Source organism: Saccopteryx bilineata, chromosome 1, assembly GCF_036850765.1.
Source record: "Saccopteryx bilineata isolate mSacBil1 chromosome 1, mSacBil1_pri_phased_curated, whole genome shotgun sequence".
NCBI classification, from domain to species: domain Eukaryota; kingdom Metazoa; phylum Chordata; class Mammalia; order Chiroptera; family Emballonuridae; genus Saccopteryx; species Saccopteryx bilineata.
Genome location: NC_089490.1, coordinates 346,962,866 through 346,980,244, shown reverse-complemented (window position 1 = coordinate 346,980,244; position 17,379 = coordinate 346,962,866). Strand labels below are relative to the sequence as shown.

General features: G+C 40.7%; 1 protein-coding gene across 5 annotated transcripts in view; it reads right to left on the bottom strand.

Annotated features, from left to right (window-relative positions):
- Positions 1–17,379, bottom strand: part of C2CD3 (C2 domain containing 3 centriole elongation regulator) — a 158,026-nt gene that overhangs the window by 139,631 nt on the left and 1,016 nt on the right. For 4 of the 5 annotated variants that reach the window (XM_066250210.1, XM_066250213.1, XM_066250217.1 and 1 more), the window contains exons 2-3: positions 11,377–11,646; positions 5,355–5,512 (exon numbers count right to left, since the gene is read on the bottom strand). In XM_066250210.1, coding sequence (XP_066106307.1) covers positions 5,355–5,512; positions 11,377–11,646 — 428 coding nt within the window. Of the gene's footprint in view, positions 1–5,354; positions 5,513–11,376; positions 11,647–17,379 lie in introns of those variants that run through there. The other variant, XM_066250222.1, reaches the window with a different exon arrangement.

Here is a 17,379-nt window from a genome sequence, read left to right as displayed (position 1 = left end):
ATATTCATTCCCTTATACCTTTGTACGTGCAATTTCCTCAGCATTACTTTTTCTGTATAAATTTCTTTGTATCCAGGAAGAGATGCCATGAACACACCCTTCTTCAGGTTTCTACTCACCCTGTATCTATCCATCAAAATAATCACCATTTATTGAACATTTTACTACAGGTCAGAAGCTGTGCTAAGTTCCTCACACAGAGAAGCTCATATGATAAAAATCTGTCAGAAAGTTATTACCCTAATTTGAAGATTAAAAAAGAAAAGAGAGAGGCTTAGAGGAGGTATTTGTAACTGGTAGTTTATTTTTTCATCCTGATTATATTATAAATTTCTGGAAGGCGTAGACTGTCACAGTCGTTTTTCTGTACTAATTAGAATAGTACACAGTGTACAAGTCCAGTACGCCTAACAATGTGTAATGGACTGAACAATAAAAGGTTGACATGACATCTTCCATGTCATCATTGTTAATTATTTGAGAAAAATAAAGCCCTAGTTCTATGCTGCAAATAGGGTGAGGAGGGAGAAACACTAGATGAAAAGGAAATCACTTGGTCTGAGCTGTGGTGATGAAGCAGATAAAGCATCAACCTGTAATGCTGAGGTTGCCAGTACAAAGCCCTGGGCTTGCCCGGTCAAGGCACATATGGGAGTTGATGCTTCTTGCTCCTCTCCCTTCTCTCTCTCTCTCTCCCCTCTCTAAAATAGATAAAGTCTTTAAAAAAAAGAAAACGAATCACTTGAAGTTTTCTTTATTATCTGATTCCTGTTGGTTCAGGTTCTCTATGAAAGGTTCGATCCCTGGCTAGGGCAGATACAGGAAGAGCTCGATGTTCCTGTCTCTCTCTTTCACATTCTCACACACTCACATTCTCTCTCTCTCTCTCCAGTCCTCTGAAAAGTCTAATGGAGGAATAAAAATTAAAATAGAGCCTAGAGCCACAACTCTACACAAGAAAGTGAAGACTATAGTACTCCAAAAGAAAAGAATAGCAGTATTGAAAGTTTAGTTATGACAGAGAAAGCAGGAGGAATTGTTTAAGCAAGCAGAAGATAAGATAATGAATGGCCTAAAACAAAAATGAAAGAGTGCAGTTCAAGATTTTAAGATGTCTCTGTGAAGGTCAATGAATTAATTTGTGAAGGGAAACTACCAAGGCACAGATTCAATAAAACACATTTGGGTCTTGATGAGAATTTTGTTCATGAACCAGGTAACAAAGTCTTTTAAATCTATTCATCATCAAGATTTTCTACAAAGACAATGAACAGGAATGCAGTGGGGCAAATACTCTCTGCAGTGATCACTGCAATAGTATTACATAAAATCCTGGCTAACAGTAAATGTCAGAAAGTGTTCCCTTGCCATTTAGCACTTGTGGAAAGACTACAACTGTATTCTAGACACAAAGAAGACACTGAGAATATAGGCTGTGTCCCTGGCCCTAACAATGACCTGGTGGTTAGCCACTAAGTTTTGCTTTTCCCCTAAGCAGACCTGAACCAGTCACAAGACAATTCATAGGACTATACTACTAGTGGTCCCTAATGAAGGTCCAGGTACTTGGTCCCTAATGAAAGAAGGTCCAGGTACCTGCCACCCCAATCTTACAATCAGAACACATGTGCTGGACTAACTCCTTTGTTCAATTAAGAAATATCTGTTGATACTAGCGCTCTGTGCTACCTGCCTGAGACAAAGAAATGAAACATGAAACCTAACCCAAAGGGGATCATAGTATTTTGGAGGGGAACATGAAGTAATTTTAATACAAACTGGTGAGTTCTGAAATAAGGATATGTACTGGGTACGATGGAAACACTCAAGAGGGGTCTGAGCTTGGGGAAGCGGTGTGGTAGGAATGCCAGTGACTATTTCCAGTAGTGAAATGATGTTTAGAATTTTAAATATGGCCCTGGCCGGTTGGCTCAGCGGCAGAGCGTCGGCCTAGCGTGCGGAGGACCCGGGGTTCGATTCCCGGCCAGGGCACACAGGAGAAGCGCCCATTTGCTTCTCCACCCCTCCGCCGCGCTTTCCTCTCTGTCTCTCTCGTCCCCTCCCGCAGCCAAGGCTCCATTGGAGCAAAGATGGCCCGGGCGCTGGGGATGGCTCTGTGGCCTCTGCCCCGGGCGCTAGAGTGGCTCTGGTCGCAACATGGCGACGCCCAGGATGGGCAGAGCATCGCCCCCTGGTGGGCAGAGCATCGCCCCTGGTGGGCGTGCCGGGTGGATCCCGGTCGGGCGCATGCGGGAGTCTGTCTGACTGTCTCTCCCTGTTTCCAGCTTCAGAAAAATGGAAAAAAAAAAAAAAAAAAGAATTTTAAATATGAATGAAACAGATAAGGCTGAGGGATGAGGTAAAACATTCCAGGCAGAGGAAAGAGCATGAGTCAAGCTTTGTAGGTATAAAACAAAATAGTTTCAGCAATTCCTACCAGTCTGTGGGATTTTCCCCAACTCTTGTTTCTTTATAATGCACCCAACATACTCCTGCATTCATCTCCCAGATCGTCATTCCGGTCCACCTCAGTCATGCTCCTCCCTGACTGTTCATCCTTGTGCTTATTCTTCTTCTAACTCCCCTTCACTGAGCCCTGCAGAATTGTTTACATAAACTACCTTATCGCTTTCATTGAACATCTCTTTCTTTCTTTCTTTTAGATTTTATTTATTCATTATAGAGAGGGGAGAGAGAAAGAGAGAAGGGGGAGGAGCAGAAAGTATCAACTCCCATATGTGCCTTGACCAGGCAAGCCCAGGGTTTTGAACCGGCAACCTCAGCGTTTCTAGGTTGACACTTTATCCGCTGCGCCACCACAGGTCAGGCTCTGAACATCTCTTTCTTATATCTCCCTTTACCAGTCTTCTCCAATAGAAACTATTTCTTTTACTAGCCAGGATAAGAAAAAGTTGACCTCCTTTCTATTTTTTGTTATTATTTATTTATTCATTTTAGAGAGAAGAGGGAGAGACAGAGAGAGAGAGAGAGAGGAGAGAGATAGAGAAGGGGGGAGGAGCTGGAAGCTTCAACTCCCATATGTGCCTTGACCAGGCAAACCCAGGGTTTCGAACCAGCGACCTCAGCATTTCCAGGCCGACCCTTTATCCACTGTGCCACCACAGGTCAGGACTTCCTTTCTAATGTCAACCATGACTAATCACATTTCATTTATTCCTTACCTAATTCCTGTTTTGCAACTGGGATATTGCAACCCAAGTGCCAGATAGCATTCCATTTCTTCTTTTTTTTTTTAGTGAGCAAGAAACAGAAACAGAGACAGAAACAGAGAGGAAAGGAGATGAGAAACATCAACTTGTAGTTGCAGCACTCTTAGCTGTTCATTGATTGCTTCTTATATTTGCCTTGACCAGGGGGCCCTAGCTGAGCCAGTAACTCCTCGCTCAAGCCAGAGACTTTAGGCTTCAAGCCAGCGACTTTGAGATCATGTCTATGATCCCATGCTCAAGCTGGCAACCTCAGGGTTTCAAAACTGGGTCCTCAGTGTCCCAGGTCAATGCTCACTGCATCACCACTTAGACTTATACCATTTCTTATGTAAACATATTAGTAATAATACGAGGATTCTTCCCCCTCAAGAACATAAACATAATACCATTAGCACATCTAAAACATTAATTTTTTTAAGATTTTATTTTTATTCATTTTAGAGAGAGGAGAAAGAGAAAGAGAGAGAAAGGGGGAGGAGCAGGAAGCATCAACTCCCATATGTGCCTTGACCAGGCAAGCCCAGGGTTTTGAACCAGTGACCTCAGTGTTCCAGGTCAACACTTTACCCACTGCACCACCACAGGTCAGGCTAATTTTTTAATATTATCAAAAGTTGAATTGCCTGACCAAGCAGTGGCGCAGTGGATAGAGCGTCGGACTGGGATGCAGAGCACCCGGGTTCGAGACCCCGAGGTCGCCAGCTTGAGCGCCGGCTCATCTGGTTTGAGCAAAGCTCACCAGCTTGGACCCAAGGTCGCTGGCTCCAGCAAGGGGTTGCTCAGTCTGCTGAAGGCCCGCAGTCAAGGCGCATATGAGAAAGCAATCAATGAACAACTAAGGTGTTGCAATGCGCAATGAAAAACTAATGATTGATGCTTCTCATCTCTCCATTCCTGTCTGTCTGTCCCTGTCTATCCCTCTCTCTGACTAACTCTCTGTCTCTGTAAAAAATAAAAAATAAATGTTTAAAAAAAAAAAAGTTGAATCAACATTCCAATTTCCCTGATCATTTCTAAGGTTTTTTTTTTACAACTGTTTATATGAATTAGAACCTCAGTAGGCTTTTTCAGTATGGAAACTGATATTTTTAATATTGACCTAATTATAGGTCCAATACTCCTTAAAGAAAATAAAATCAAGTACCAAACATATAAATTCACAATGTCCAATAGGCAATGAAAAACTACAAGAAGGAGGAAGTGCCCTATAATCTCAAGAACATTTAAATCGATTAAAAGAAACTTCAAATGACAGAGGTAGTAAAATTAGTATATAGGATCTTGAAACAGCTATTACATAGATGTTCCTAATGTTCAAGGATGTAAAAGAAAATATGAATGTAAAGGAGATAAACTGTACATTTAAAAAATAAAATGTACCATCATGGTGATTACTTTCTAAGTTATATATACTGCACCCAAAAATTAGGAGGTATTTCAAAATGAATATGAAGCAATAAAATATCCTCTAATTTTTGTGAGCAGTATGAATGGCTAATCACTGTCTTGTATACCTATTGTACATCAACTGCAATTGAAAAATTATGTTAAAAATAGAGAAACATATAAAAATAAAAATTTTTAAAAATGTAACTTTTTTAAAAAATGTAACTTTTGCCTGACCTGTGATGGCACAGTGGATAAAAGGTCGACCTGGAATGCTGAGGTTGCCGGCTCAAAACCCTGGGCTTGCCTGGTCAAGGCACATATGGGAGTTGATGCTTCCTGCTCCTCCCCCTCTTCTCTCTCTCTTTCTCTCTCTACTCTCTCTCTAAAAGTAAATAAATAAAATCTTAAAAAAATGTAACTTTTAAAGAGATGTAAAACACAGTACTGTATCTGAAATGAAAATCTGGCTGATTAAACACTGCACAAGAAAGATGAATACATGAAAATATCTAGCCATAGGAAAAAGATCAACTATCCAACATACATGTACTTAGTCTCATGAAATCATTAAGAGGATCTGGGTAAGAGGGAAACAATGGTGTGTTATAGTATTTGGGTAAAAACATGAACAAAGGCATGGTAAATGGGAGCTACGTGCCCATCCATTCTACAAACAGATTCAACTACTGGTGCCCAAAAAAGCTTTATTCTATGCAACAAAGAAGATATTTTTACCTGAAGTTCTCCAAGTTTCTTAGATGTTGGTGAAACAATGCTGAAAAATCCATTGATGTGATGGGTTGGGGAAAGCTTGGCTAATCCACTGATCTGAACTCTACCAATTGGAAGATGATCAAGTTTGGTAACTACGTCCAGCACCAGCACAGCCATATCTAATCAGAAACAATTATAATGCAGATAGTTTTCATTTACTTTTATTTTTGAAAGTGGACAGAGGGATATACAAAATTTTTTACGTAAAAAAAATCATTTTATTTACAAATAAGCCATGCACTTACTTACTATATCATTTTGGGGGAAGGGAAAGAGTAAACGCATGATTAACAGAACAATAAAATTTTAGAGAAGAAAAATGACAAAATATCTCACATGGAGAAAAAAAATTATATTGAATAAAGATATTTAGCATATCAAGTATTTGACAAGAAAAATACTTTAAGAAAGAGTATTTTTAACATACTTGGCAAGAATTCAGGCTTTGTTTTTGAAATATAAAAGCAATAATTCTTAGTTCTTTCACTCTTTTCTAGTTTTGAACTGGATAAAGGGATTCTCTTGTATAGATGCTATAGTTCCTGCCTCCCGGAGTATCTAATTGCTTACTCTTTGATTGTATGTGGAATACTAAAATACTGAGAGCACTTGGAACTAATTGGAAAGGCAATAAACTCCTTAATTGTATTCTTCAATTAGTTGCTCAGATTTAATACCATTATGGTCCTAATTTATAGCAGGAGAAATATAATGCATTCACATGGGATGTACAATTCTTTCAGGACAGTACAACTTCTGAATATTTTCTTACCAAAATTGAAACAATGGGTCATTTTCACTATCTGTTCATACTATAGTGAAAAGAATATAGGACTTATAATTAGAAGACCTATAGACCCTGGCTGGTTGGCTCAGTGGTAGAGCATCAGCCTGGCATGTGCATGTCCTGGGTATAATTCCTAGTCAGGGCACACAGGAGAAGAGACCATCTGCTTCTCCACTCTTCTCCTCCCCTTCTCTCTCTCTCTTTCTTAACCTCCCGCAGCCATGGCTCCATTGGTTCCAGTGAGCTGGCCCTGGGTACTGAAGATGGCTCCTGGAGCCTCCACCTCCAGTATTAAAAATAGCTCAGTTGCCATGCAACGGCCATATTTGGGCAAAGCATTAACCATAGGGGGTTTGCTGGGTGGATCCCAGGTAGGGCGCATGCAGGAGTCTGTCTCTCTGCCTCCCCTCCTCTCACTAAATATTAAAAAAAAAAAAAAGAAAGAAAACAAAAGAGCCTATAATTATGTCAGAGCACTAATATTCATGAACTACTTCTATTGTAAGCCACAGTTGTCTGTAAAATAGGCATTATCATGGCTGTTGCAAGTATAACATATAGCACTGTCCTCTCACATGGTAGATGCTTAATGATCAGTATAAATACATGACTTTAGGCAAATTACTGAATCTATCAGAGTTCCTGTTTAACCTACCCATGGAAGCTATCTGAAAATCATGAGAATAAATGTAAAAATGCTTTGTCGGCCCTGATCAGTTGTCTCAGTGGTACAGTGTCAGTCTGGTGTGTGGATGTCTCGGGTTCAATTCCCAGTCAGGGCACACAGGAGAATTGCCCAGCTGCTTCTCTATCCCTCTTCCTCTCTTTCTCCTTCTACTGCAGCCAAGGCTCAATTAGAGAGAGGTGGCCCCTGGTGCCAAGGATAGCTCCATGGCCTCCGCCTCAGGTGCTAAGAATAGCTTGGTTGTTGAGCAATGGAGTAATGCCCCAGATGGGAAGAGCATCACCCCCTAGTGGGTTTGCTGAGTGGATCCCAGGAAGGGCTCATGCAGGAGTCTGTCTCTCTGCCTCCCCTCCTCTCACTGAATTAAAAAAAAAAAGAGAGAGAGAAAGAAAGAATAGAAAAAAAAAAGTACTTTGTAGACTATAAAATATTAATATGGGGAAGTGTACCAACGTTTTTTTGGTTATTTATTAACAGCCAGGCTATTCCATGTCTCATTAATTCTTTTAACAACTTTATGATACAGTTGTTTCTGTCCCCATCTGAGGCAAATACAGACTCAGAGAAGTCATGAAACACTCCTAAATTCAGCCAGCTTTAAAGTGACTATAGTGGGCTAACACTCAGCTCTTTCTAACTATAGAATACTCTACCATGCTGCTTCATTATTCATTACTTTTAGGGAGAAAAAAATTAATTCTTAATAAGCTCCTGACCTCTATCATTCACTGGAGCTATGGGATTATTTTTACTTTTGATTCTATTTTATTTCAGCAACAGAAAATCAAATTTAATACAGTTTATGTATAGAAAACCCACATACAGAAAAAAGTCAGAGACCCCACATGCAGGAAAGGTCAGAGACAGGAAACGGGGATTGAGATATGTAAGACATTCTGTGGAATCAGAATCCTTACTGTTAAGCATTCTTCCCATCCCCATTGTCTTTTATTCCTACTAACTGAATGCTATCTGATTAAAGAGAGGCAAAAATACAAGTGGTGAGACTCAGTAAGGTATTGTAATTTCCTCAGTTTCTACTCTAACCTTCACATGCACCAAACATTTTCATGGCTTCTATTTCCCATAAAGAGATACAGGGTAAGGAATAAAAGATATCAGAAGAGAGTTTGAGGCATACCTCAGAACACTACAATCTCTCTATTTCCTGAGGCAGTATGGCACAGCAGAAACATGATCTTGGATTTAGGGCATCCCTGAAATTAGGTCTAGTGTAAGGGTGACTTTGGGTAAGTCACTTTTAACTTGAAACTCAAATTTATCACCCAGAAAGTGAAGTTAATACCCATTGCAAATGTACAGGGTCTTATAGCATGTATTCTAATACTTTCAGTGGTTTTTTCTCATTCCTCCTAGTGTATTTTCACTTTCCTTAAACAAAAAGTTTTTAAAGATTTAAAATGTATAGGTTTTCTTACAAATTAAAAAAAAACTTTGTTTACAATGTTTTTTTTAGCCCTAATTTCTGTTCAAAATAAGAGGAAATAGATATAAAGGGATGAATTAAACAAACCATTACCTACTGTAAGGGTCATTTTAACATCAAATAAGATGATGGGCTTGAACATATTTTATGAACTGTAAAATGCTATACATTCTTGCTTGTTCCTACATATTATTTTTATCTGAGGAATTCACATAATTTTTTTTTTTTTTTGTATTTTTCTGAAGCTGGAAACGGGGAGAGACAGTCAGACAGACTCCCGCATGCGCCCGACCGGGATCCACCCAGCACGCCCACCAGGGGTGACGTTCTGCCCCTGGATGCTCTGCCCACCAGGGGGCGATGCTCTGCCCCTCCGGGGCATCGTTCTGCTGCGACCAGAGCCACTCTAGCGCCTGAGGCAGAGGCCAAGGAGCCATCCCCAGCGCCCGGGCCATCTTTGCTCCAATGGAGCCTTGGCTGCGGGAGGGGAAGAGAGAGACAGAGAGGAAGGAGGGGAGGGGGGTGGAGAAGCAAATGGGCGCTTCTCCTATGTGCTCTGGCCAGGAATCGAACCCCGGGTTACCCGCACGCCAGGCCGATACTCTACCGCTGAGCCAACCAGCCAGGGCCGGAATTCACATAATTTGTTTTACTATCTACCTCTTTCTAATCTGGATTTATTCATGTTTTATGCTAATATGTGACATTACATCCACTGGTTTACTTTATGCATTTTATTTTCTTTTAAATGAGCTATGCATACAAGAGTATATAAAAAAATAATAAAGCAAATAGAACAAAGCTTAAGAAATACTTTCCCCAAGTTTCCAGTTAGAGCATATAGTCATGTAAACCAATGTGTGTCTTCGTTTTCTAATAATCATATCATGCCTGACCTGTGGTGGTGCAGTGGATAGTGCATCGACCTGGAACACTGAGGTTGCTGGTTTGAAGCCCTGGGCTTGCCCGGTCAGGGCACATACAACAAGCAATCGATGAACAACTAAAATGAAGCAACTGTGAGTTGATACTTCTCGTTCCTCACCCCTCCTCTCTAAAATCAATTAGAAAAAAGTTTACAGTTGTTTGTATGGAAAATAAACTCTGTGTTTCACATACTCACAACTCTAAACCTATTTTTGTGCCTCCCTGTATTTTTATAAGACTCACACCTACTATGTGCCAGGTATTAGAGCAATAACTTTATAAAATTTTCCATTTAATCTTCTCAATAATTTCTTCTAGGTGCTATTATTCCTATTTAACTAATAGGAAACTGAGGCTCCAAGATCTTAAGTAATCTTCCACACCACGTAGCATCCACTCCTGACCAGGCCAGGGTTCAAATTCAAGATTGTCTGACTTCAAAGCTCATGCTCTCTCATTCAAACAGGCTGCTTCTTCATAGGGCAGCTATTTGATTCCTTTTACAAATGAGGGAAAAAGGGGTCAGAAATGGAAAGGGACTTTCCCAAAATCCCACAGCTGGTAACACCAACCTAAAGTTCAGATGCCAAGTCTAATGTATTTTTTATTTCATCACAGGATAATCAAATAAATGTCTGACCCATTAATCGTAATATTAAAATACATCTTCCTTTCTGTTTTTTTTAAAAGATATCTTACCTTAATAAAGAATTTCTATGCCTGACTGGGCAGTGGCGCAGTGGATAGAGCATCGGACTGGGATGCAGAGGACCCAGGTTCGAGACCCCAAGGTCACCAGCTTGAGTGCGGGCTCATCTGGTTTGAGCAAAGCTCACCAGCTTGGACCCAAGGTCGCTGGCTCAAGCAAGGGGTTACTCAGTCTGCTGAAGGCCCATGGTCAAGGCACATATGAGAAAGCAATCAATGAACAACTAAGGTGTCACAATGAAAAACTGATGATTGATGCTTCTCATCTCTCTCCGTTCCTGTCTGTCTGTCCCTATCTATCCCTCTCTCTGACTCTGTCACTGTAAAAAAAAAAAGAAAAAAGAATCTCTAATCATTCTTCATTTGTTAAATTATATAAAAATATACCTGAGGATTTAACTTTTAAGTTTACGGTACCTGCACACCCATGGAGAGCCTTTACTATTACTTATCACTGTCCACCATTATAACTAAACTTCTTTGTGAACTTAATTAGAATTAGATATCATTCTGATTAAATACTTTTGTTCATTTTTGCATTCCCCATTGTGTCTAGCACAGCATCTAGCACATGTAAATGTTCAATATATATTTTTTGAATTACTAAATTTTTTATTCTTTACTTTATGATATTTTTAAAAATAGAATGTGACCTTAAGAACAGGTTAATCTCTAATTCACATTTGGCTCTCCAGTATTCCTGGCCCAACAATATTTACAGGAAAAATGCTTAATTTTTACTGACTTCAATTGGATTGCTTTGATAAACAATCCCACCATCCAAAATGTGTTTATGTGAAAGCTGGACCTGAATATTGAAAAATAATACAGTACATTTAGAATGCTTTCCTTGAACAGAAATGAAGACATTATGGCTCCTGGATGCATATGGAGGGATCCTTCCCTTCTCTGAAAGCCTGCAGTACTAACTCACTAAACAATTCATTTGGCATTTAGCATGTATTATCTTGCACTGTTAGTAAATTTTAGTTCTACACTCTCTTTCCTTGAGCATAATTTAAGTCTCAGAACAAAGACTACAGTTATTAAAGAAACATGATTTGGTTAAAGGTACATGAGTTTTGGTGTTAGAAGTGAGTTCAACTCTTAGTTTTTGCCATTATCAACTATGTAATTGTTGCATAGGTGTGTATGATGAGTATTGATTTCATATCTGAATCTCAGTTCACTGTCATAAAACAGAGAAAATATCTATTTTGCAGGGTTATTAACGATTAGAAATAATAACAGTATATTTATCAATTGCTAACGCATTGTATACTCTAAATAAATGATAGCTATAATAAAACCTCTTTCAGTCCTCAATAATTAACAATGCCATAGACACTAGGTACATATTAACACCTACTACTAACATTATTACATGCTTATTAGGTCAGCAGGTGAAATAAGACAAAACAAAACATACCTGTTAGATAGGAGGTAAACTGCTTTGGACCACAGCGGATAGCATAACGTGTAGTTGTCCTCACATCTTTTGGCTCAGTCTGCAATGTGTCCCTGGGACAAAAGAGGGTTCCACCTGATGTTTCTCCCCACCATCTCACTCGGACAACGACACAAGAAGGAGGCTTTGCAATCTTCCATACGACTTTATTAACAGTAAGTTTCAGAAAGCAGCGTAGTTGGCCTTCAACTAGAGGTGGTAGGCTTGTAGATGGAGGAATGTCACTCAAACCTGTGGAGCCATTTAAGAACACTAAGTCAAAATTTAGACTAAATATAAAAATGTATAATCTGCTTCTGAATAAAAACATACAAAAACATTTTAGTCTCTACAGAGAGCAGGCTTACCCTACCTATGTAATAAAGGAAACCAGACCATAGAATAACCTATTTTGTCACCTAAGCAACCCTGATAATAAATTAGGATTTAAGGTTTGATTCAGGTTATTAAAAGAACATACTAGCTTAAGACATGTGAATACAAACTCCTCTTTGATTGAAAGATTCCATTTGAAAAATACAGATGCAATGATATGCCAGACAGGATTTTAAAATCTCAGTAGTTGAAATTTTTCTTCCAAGTACTGTTGTTTTGATTATTGCAAAGTCCACAATTCTTAAGATATGTTTTAACTCTTACTTTAAAACCATCACTAAACATAAAACAGCAACTCCCTTCACTCAACTCTCAAATAATTAAGTCTATGCCATACAAATCAGCATTTCAATAAAGACCACCTTAAATTGTCTTTTCTTTCCTGTCAACATCATAGTTATTGAGAATAGAGATTATTATCTTCAGATTTTGCACTATTTTTTAGCCCACTGCTGGATTCATAGTATTTATTGGCTTTCAGACAATTAGCAAAATGGAAATATGGCAATTAATCATAGCTTTCTATAAAACTTTCCTTTAATCTATCTTCTAACCAAAACTAAGAGATTTAAGAAACCACTCTTACATTACACACCCCTTTCTATTCCTTTGACTTTCCCTTTGGTAGTGGTCATGCCTAATAAGAAGAAAATATACTGAAGTCTATCAGATTAGGAATCTATATAAATAATTCTTCGGATTTCTTTTCCTTTTTTTTTTTTTTTTTTTTACAGAGACAGAGAGAGAGTCAGAGAGAGGGACAGATAGGGACAGACAGAAAGGAACAAAGAGAAATGAGAAGCATCAATCATCAGTTTTTCGTTGCGACACCTTAGTTCAGGGGTCCCCAAACTACGGGCCGCGGGCCACATGCGGCCCCCTGAGGCCATTTATCCGCCCCCGCCGCACTTCCGGAAGGGGCACCTCTTTCATTGGTGGTCAGTGAGAGGAGCATAGTTCCCATCGAAATACTGGTCAGTTGGTTGATTTAAATTTACTTGTTCTTTATTTTAAATATTGTATTTGTTCCCATTTTGTTTTTTTTACTTTAAAATAAGATCTGTGCAGTGTGCATAGGCATTTGTTCATAGTTTTTTTTATAGTCTGGCCCTCCAATGGTCTGAGGGACAGTGAACTGGCCCCCTGTGTAAAAAGTTTGGGGACCCCTGCCTTAGTTGTTCATTGATTGCTTTCTCATATGTGCCTTGACCGTGGGGCTACAGCAGACCAAGTAACCCCTTGCTCAAGCCAGCGACTTTAGGTCTAAGCCAGTGAGCTTTGCTCAAACCAGATGAGCCCGCACTCAAATTGCCAACCTTGGGGTCTCGAACCTGGGTCCTCCGCATCCCAGTTTGATGCTCTATCCACTGCACCACCGCCTGGTCAGGCAATTCTTTGGATTTCTGAAGTGAACACCCTCTATGCCAGGGGTCCCCAAACTTTTTACACAGGGGGCCAGTTCACTGTCCATTAGATCATTGGAGGGGCGGACTATTAAAAAACTATAAACAAATCCCTATGCACACTGCATATATCTTATTTTAAAGGAAAAAAACAAAACGGGAACAAATACAATATTTAAAATACAGGAGGAGTACATTTAAATCAACAAACTGACCCAGTATTTCAATGGAAACTATGGGCCTGCTTTTGGCTACTGAGATAGTCAATGTCCAGTTCCATATTTGTCACTGCTAGCCACAACAAGTGATATAACGCGCTTCAGGAGCCGTGACGCTGGAAGTAGTACTGTACGTGAGCAACGCTGCGCTTTGCGGCGCCGCCACATACAGTGCTCCTCTCACTGACCAACAATGAAAGAGGTGCCCCTTCCAGATGTGTGGTGGGGGCCGGATAAATGGCCTCAGGGGGCCGCATGTGGCCCATGGGTCATAGTTTGGGGACCCCTGCTCTATGCTCTCTATAGTGGTGAAAAGACCCACCATAATCTTTATGGTAACTTGTTTCAATATAACTATTATACACAGGTGAATAACACATGAGCATTACATTACTGCATATGTATATGGCAGTGGTTCTTAAAGTGTGTGCCAGGGTGCACTGGTGCGCCCTAGAAGATTTCCAGGTGCACCCTATGGTATTCCAGTGAAATATGTGCCTGTTAGGGACCAAAAAACCAACAAGAGTTTTTGGAGTTTAGATTTTTGGGGGACAGAGGTGTGGAGAATTGGCTGTAAGCTGACAGTCTGCCCAACCCCCCACCTCACTTGCCTGATTAGGTTGCAAAAGGCTGTTAAGCTGTGGTGCTGGGTTGTTTACACTACCTCCCATGTTCCCCAGAAAGCCTGGAGGCAAGTTTCTTCTATCCTTTGTTTGGTGTAAAGTTAAGATGATATGTATGGTGGGGGTTTTCTGCACTCAACACAATTAAAGAGTAAAAAGAAAAGAATTCTTCAATGTATTGACAAGGAAATGAGAACTTGCCTTTCAAATATTAGCCCCAAAATTGAAGAAATCGCTAAGACACATCTCGCTCATGTTTCTCATAAACACAAGAATGAAAAAACTTAACACATTTGTGCTGGGACCTGCCGAATTTACTAAATCTTACTAAAAATGTACCTATATATATAAAAAGATAATTTTTGTCTTTTTAAAATTTTTTTTATTTTTTACAGAGACAGAGAGAGTCAGAAAGATAGATAGACAGGGACAGACAGACAGGAATGAAGAGATGAGAAGCATCAATCATTAGTTTTTTCGTTGCACGTTGCAATACCTTAATTGTTCATTGATTGCTTTCTCATATGTGCCTTGACTGCGGGCCTTCAGCAGACCGAGTAACCCCTTGCTGGAGCCAGAGACCTTGGGCTCACGCTGGTGAGCTTTTGCTCAAACCAGATGAGGCCTTGCTTAAGCTGGTGACCTTGGGGTCTCGAACCTGGGTCTTCTGCACCCAGTCCAACGCTCTATCCACTGCGCCACCGCCCGGTCAGGCAATTTTTGTCGTTTTTTTTTTTTTTTTTAATATTTTTATTTTATTTATTTATTCATTTTAGAAAAGAGAGAGAGAGGGAGAGAGAGGAGAGAGAGAGAGAGAGACAGAGAGAGGAGCAGGAAGCATCAACTCCCATATATGCCTTGACCAGGCAAGCCCAGGGTTTCAAACCGGCAACCTCAGCATTTCCAGGTCGATGCTTTATCCACTGCGCCACCACAGGTCTGACTTTTGTCGTTTTTTAACCCCTCTTTATGAATTCTAAAAAGCATAACTCAAAAAATGTGACAAAATATTTTTTAATGTCAGAATAAATTTAATTTTGTCGTATTTCATTTAATTACCATAAAAGCACGCTTGGACTTTTTTTAATATTTGACTTAATTATTATAACATATTTCTCAGAAATTTATATATAGTGAGCCTATAATTATTTGTAGGATTTTAAATGCGCCCTGACTTCAAAAAGTTTGAGATCCACTGGTATATGGTATAGTGAGTAGGGCATTCTGATATTATTTCTATTATGATTTTCCGTCAACCAAATATGCTTGACTGGCTTTACATAGAGAGCACTAGAACTGACCACTTCCAAGCTTCTGTGTCATATCCTCCCATCATTCCTAGCAGGAAAGGTACTGCTTCAAAACTGTCTCAAACATCTTTAAACAGTTTGGATAAGATTCATTGCTAGGGCCCTGGCCGGTTGGCTCGGTGGTAGAGCGTTGGCCTGGCATGCAGGAGTCCCAGGTTCAATTCCCAGCCAGGGCACACAGGAGAAGTGCCCATCTGCTTCTTCACCCCCCTCCCCCTCTCCTTCCTCTCTGTCTCTCTCTTCTCCTCCCACAGCCAAGGCTCCATTGGAGCAAAGTTGGCCCGGGCGCTGAGGATGGTTCCTTGGCCTCTGGTTCAGGTGCTAGAATGGCTCTGGTTGCAACAGAGCAATGTTCCAGATGGGCAGAGCATCACCCCCTGGTGGGTATGCCGGGTGGATCCCGGTCGGGCGCATGCGGGAGTCTGTCTGACTGCCTCCCTGTTTCCAACTTCAGAAAAATACAAAAAAAACCCACAAAAAAACAAAAAGATTTATTGCTAGGCTGTAGCTTCAGTCCTCACTCCAATGGCCTAATGTACTGTCAGTATTCCTATCATCTCTTTTTGTAAAATGTAAAAAGGCAGCCACCATTTTTTTTTTTTTTTGAGGCAGGCCTGTAGAGATTCAATTGCCACAGTCCTGATCTACCCTAGGTTCCTAGGGTGACTATTCTCCCATGCAAATACTAACCAGGCCCGACCCTGCTTAGTTTCCAAGATTGGATGAGATCTGGTGCGTTCAGGGTGGTATGCCTGTAAACAGGTGACTGTTCTCACTCTAGCTAACATTTTCCAACTCTCCTGCTGAATTCAAGTCTCCTGGACTAACCTGATAACTTCTTGCTACAGACTCATCATCTCAGATCCCTCAGAAACCCTCATGCCTTCACCCACACTTCAACCATACCTACCACATGGTGTAACTCCCCATTCTTTCTTCTTTTCGCCTCCACAACTACCTTTCTCAGCTCCTGTCTGTAGCCCTTCATGCTTCACTCATTCAATTAACGTTTACTGAGTCCTGCTTTGTGTTAGTTCTTGGGGAATTCAGTAATGTATAAAGCATGATCCTTGCCTGTTTGGATTATTGACATACTCTTAACCAACTTGTTTCTTTCTTTCTTTCTTTTTTTTTTTTTTTTTTACAGAGACAGAGTGAGAGTCAGAGAGAGGGACAGATAGGGACAGACAGGAATGGAGAGAGATGAGAAGCATTAATCATCAGTTTTTCGTTGTAACACCTTAGTTGCTCATTGATTGCTTTCTCGTATATGCCTTGACCGTGGGCCTTCAGCAGACTGAGTAATCCCTTGCTCGAGCCAGCGACCTTGGGTCGAAGCTTTGCTCAAACCAGATGAGCCCATGCTCAAGCTGGCGACCTTGGGGTCTCAAACCTGGGTCTTTCGCATCCCAGTCTGACGTTCTATCCACTGCGCCACCGCCTGGTCAGGCCAACTTGTTTCTTTATCCTATATGGACTTCCAAAGGTATATTTTCACACATATTTAAACTTGTTATCAAGAACCCTCCTGGCCCTGGCCAGTTGACTCAGTGGTAGAGTGTCAGCCTGGCGTGCGGAAGTCCCGGGTTTGATTCCTGGCCAGGGCACACAGGAGAAGCGCACATCTGCTTCTCCACCCCTCCCCCTCTCCTTCCTCTCTCTCTCTCTCTTTCCCTCCAGCAGCGAAGGCTCCACTGGAGCAAAGATGGCCCGGGCGCTGAGGATAGCTCCGTGGCCTCTGCCTCAGGCACTAGAGTGGCTCTGGTTGCAACAGAGCGACGCCCCAGATGGGCAGAGCATCGCCCCCTGGTGGGCCGGCCGGGTGGATCCCGGTGGGGAGCATGCAGGAGTCTGTCTGACTGCCTCCCCGTTTTCAGCTTCAGAAAAATACAAAAAAAACCCCAAAACAAAAAAACCTCCCAAGCAATGAGAATGTAAAGTACACTGTGGTAACTATAGTTAGTAACAGTATTTGAAAGGAGCTAAAAAAAGTAGATCTTATGAGTTCTCATCACAAGAAAAAAAAAAAATTGTG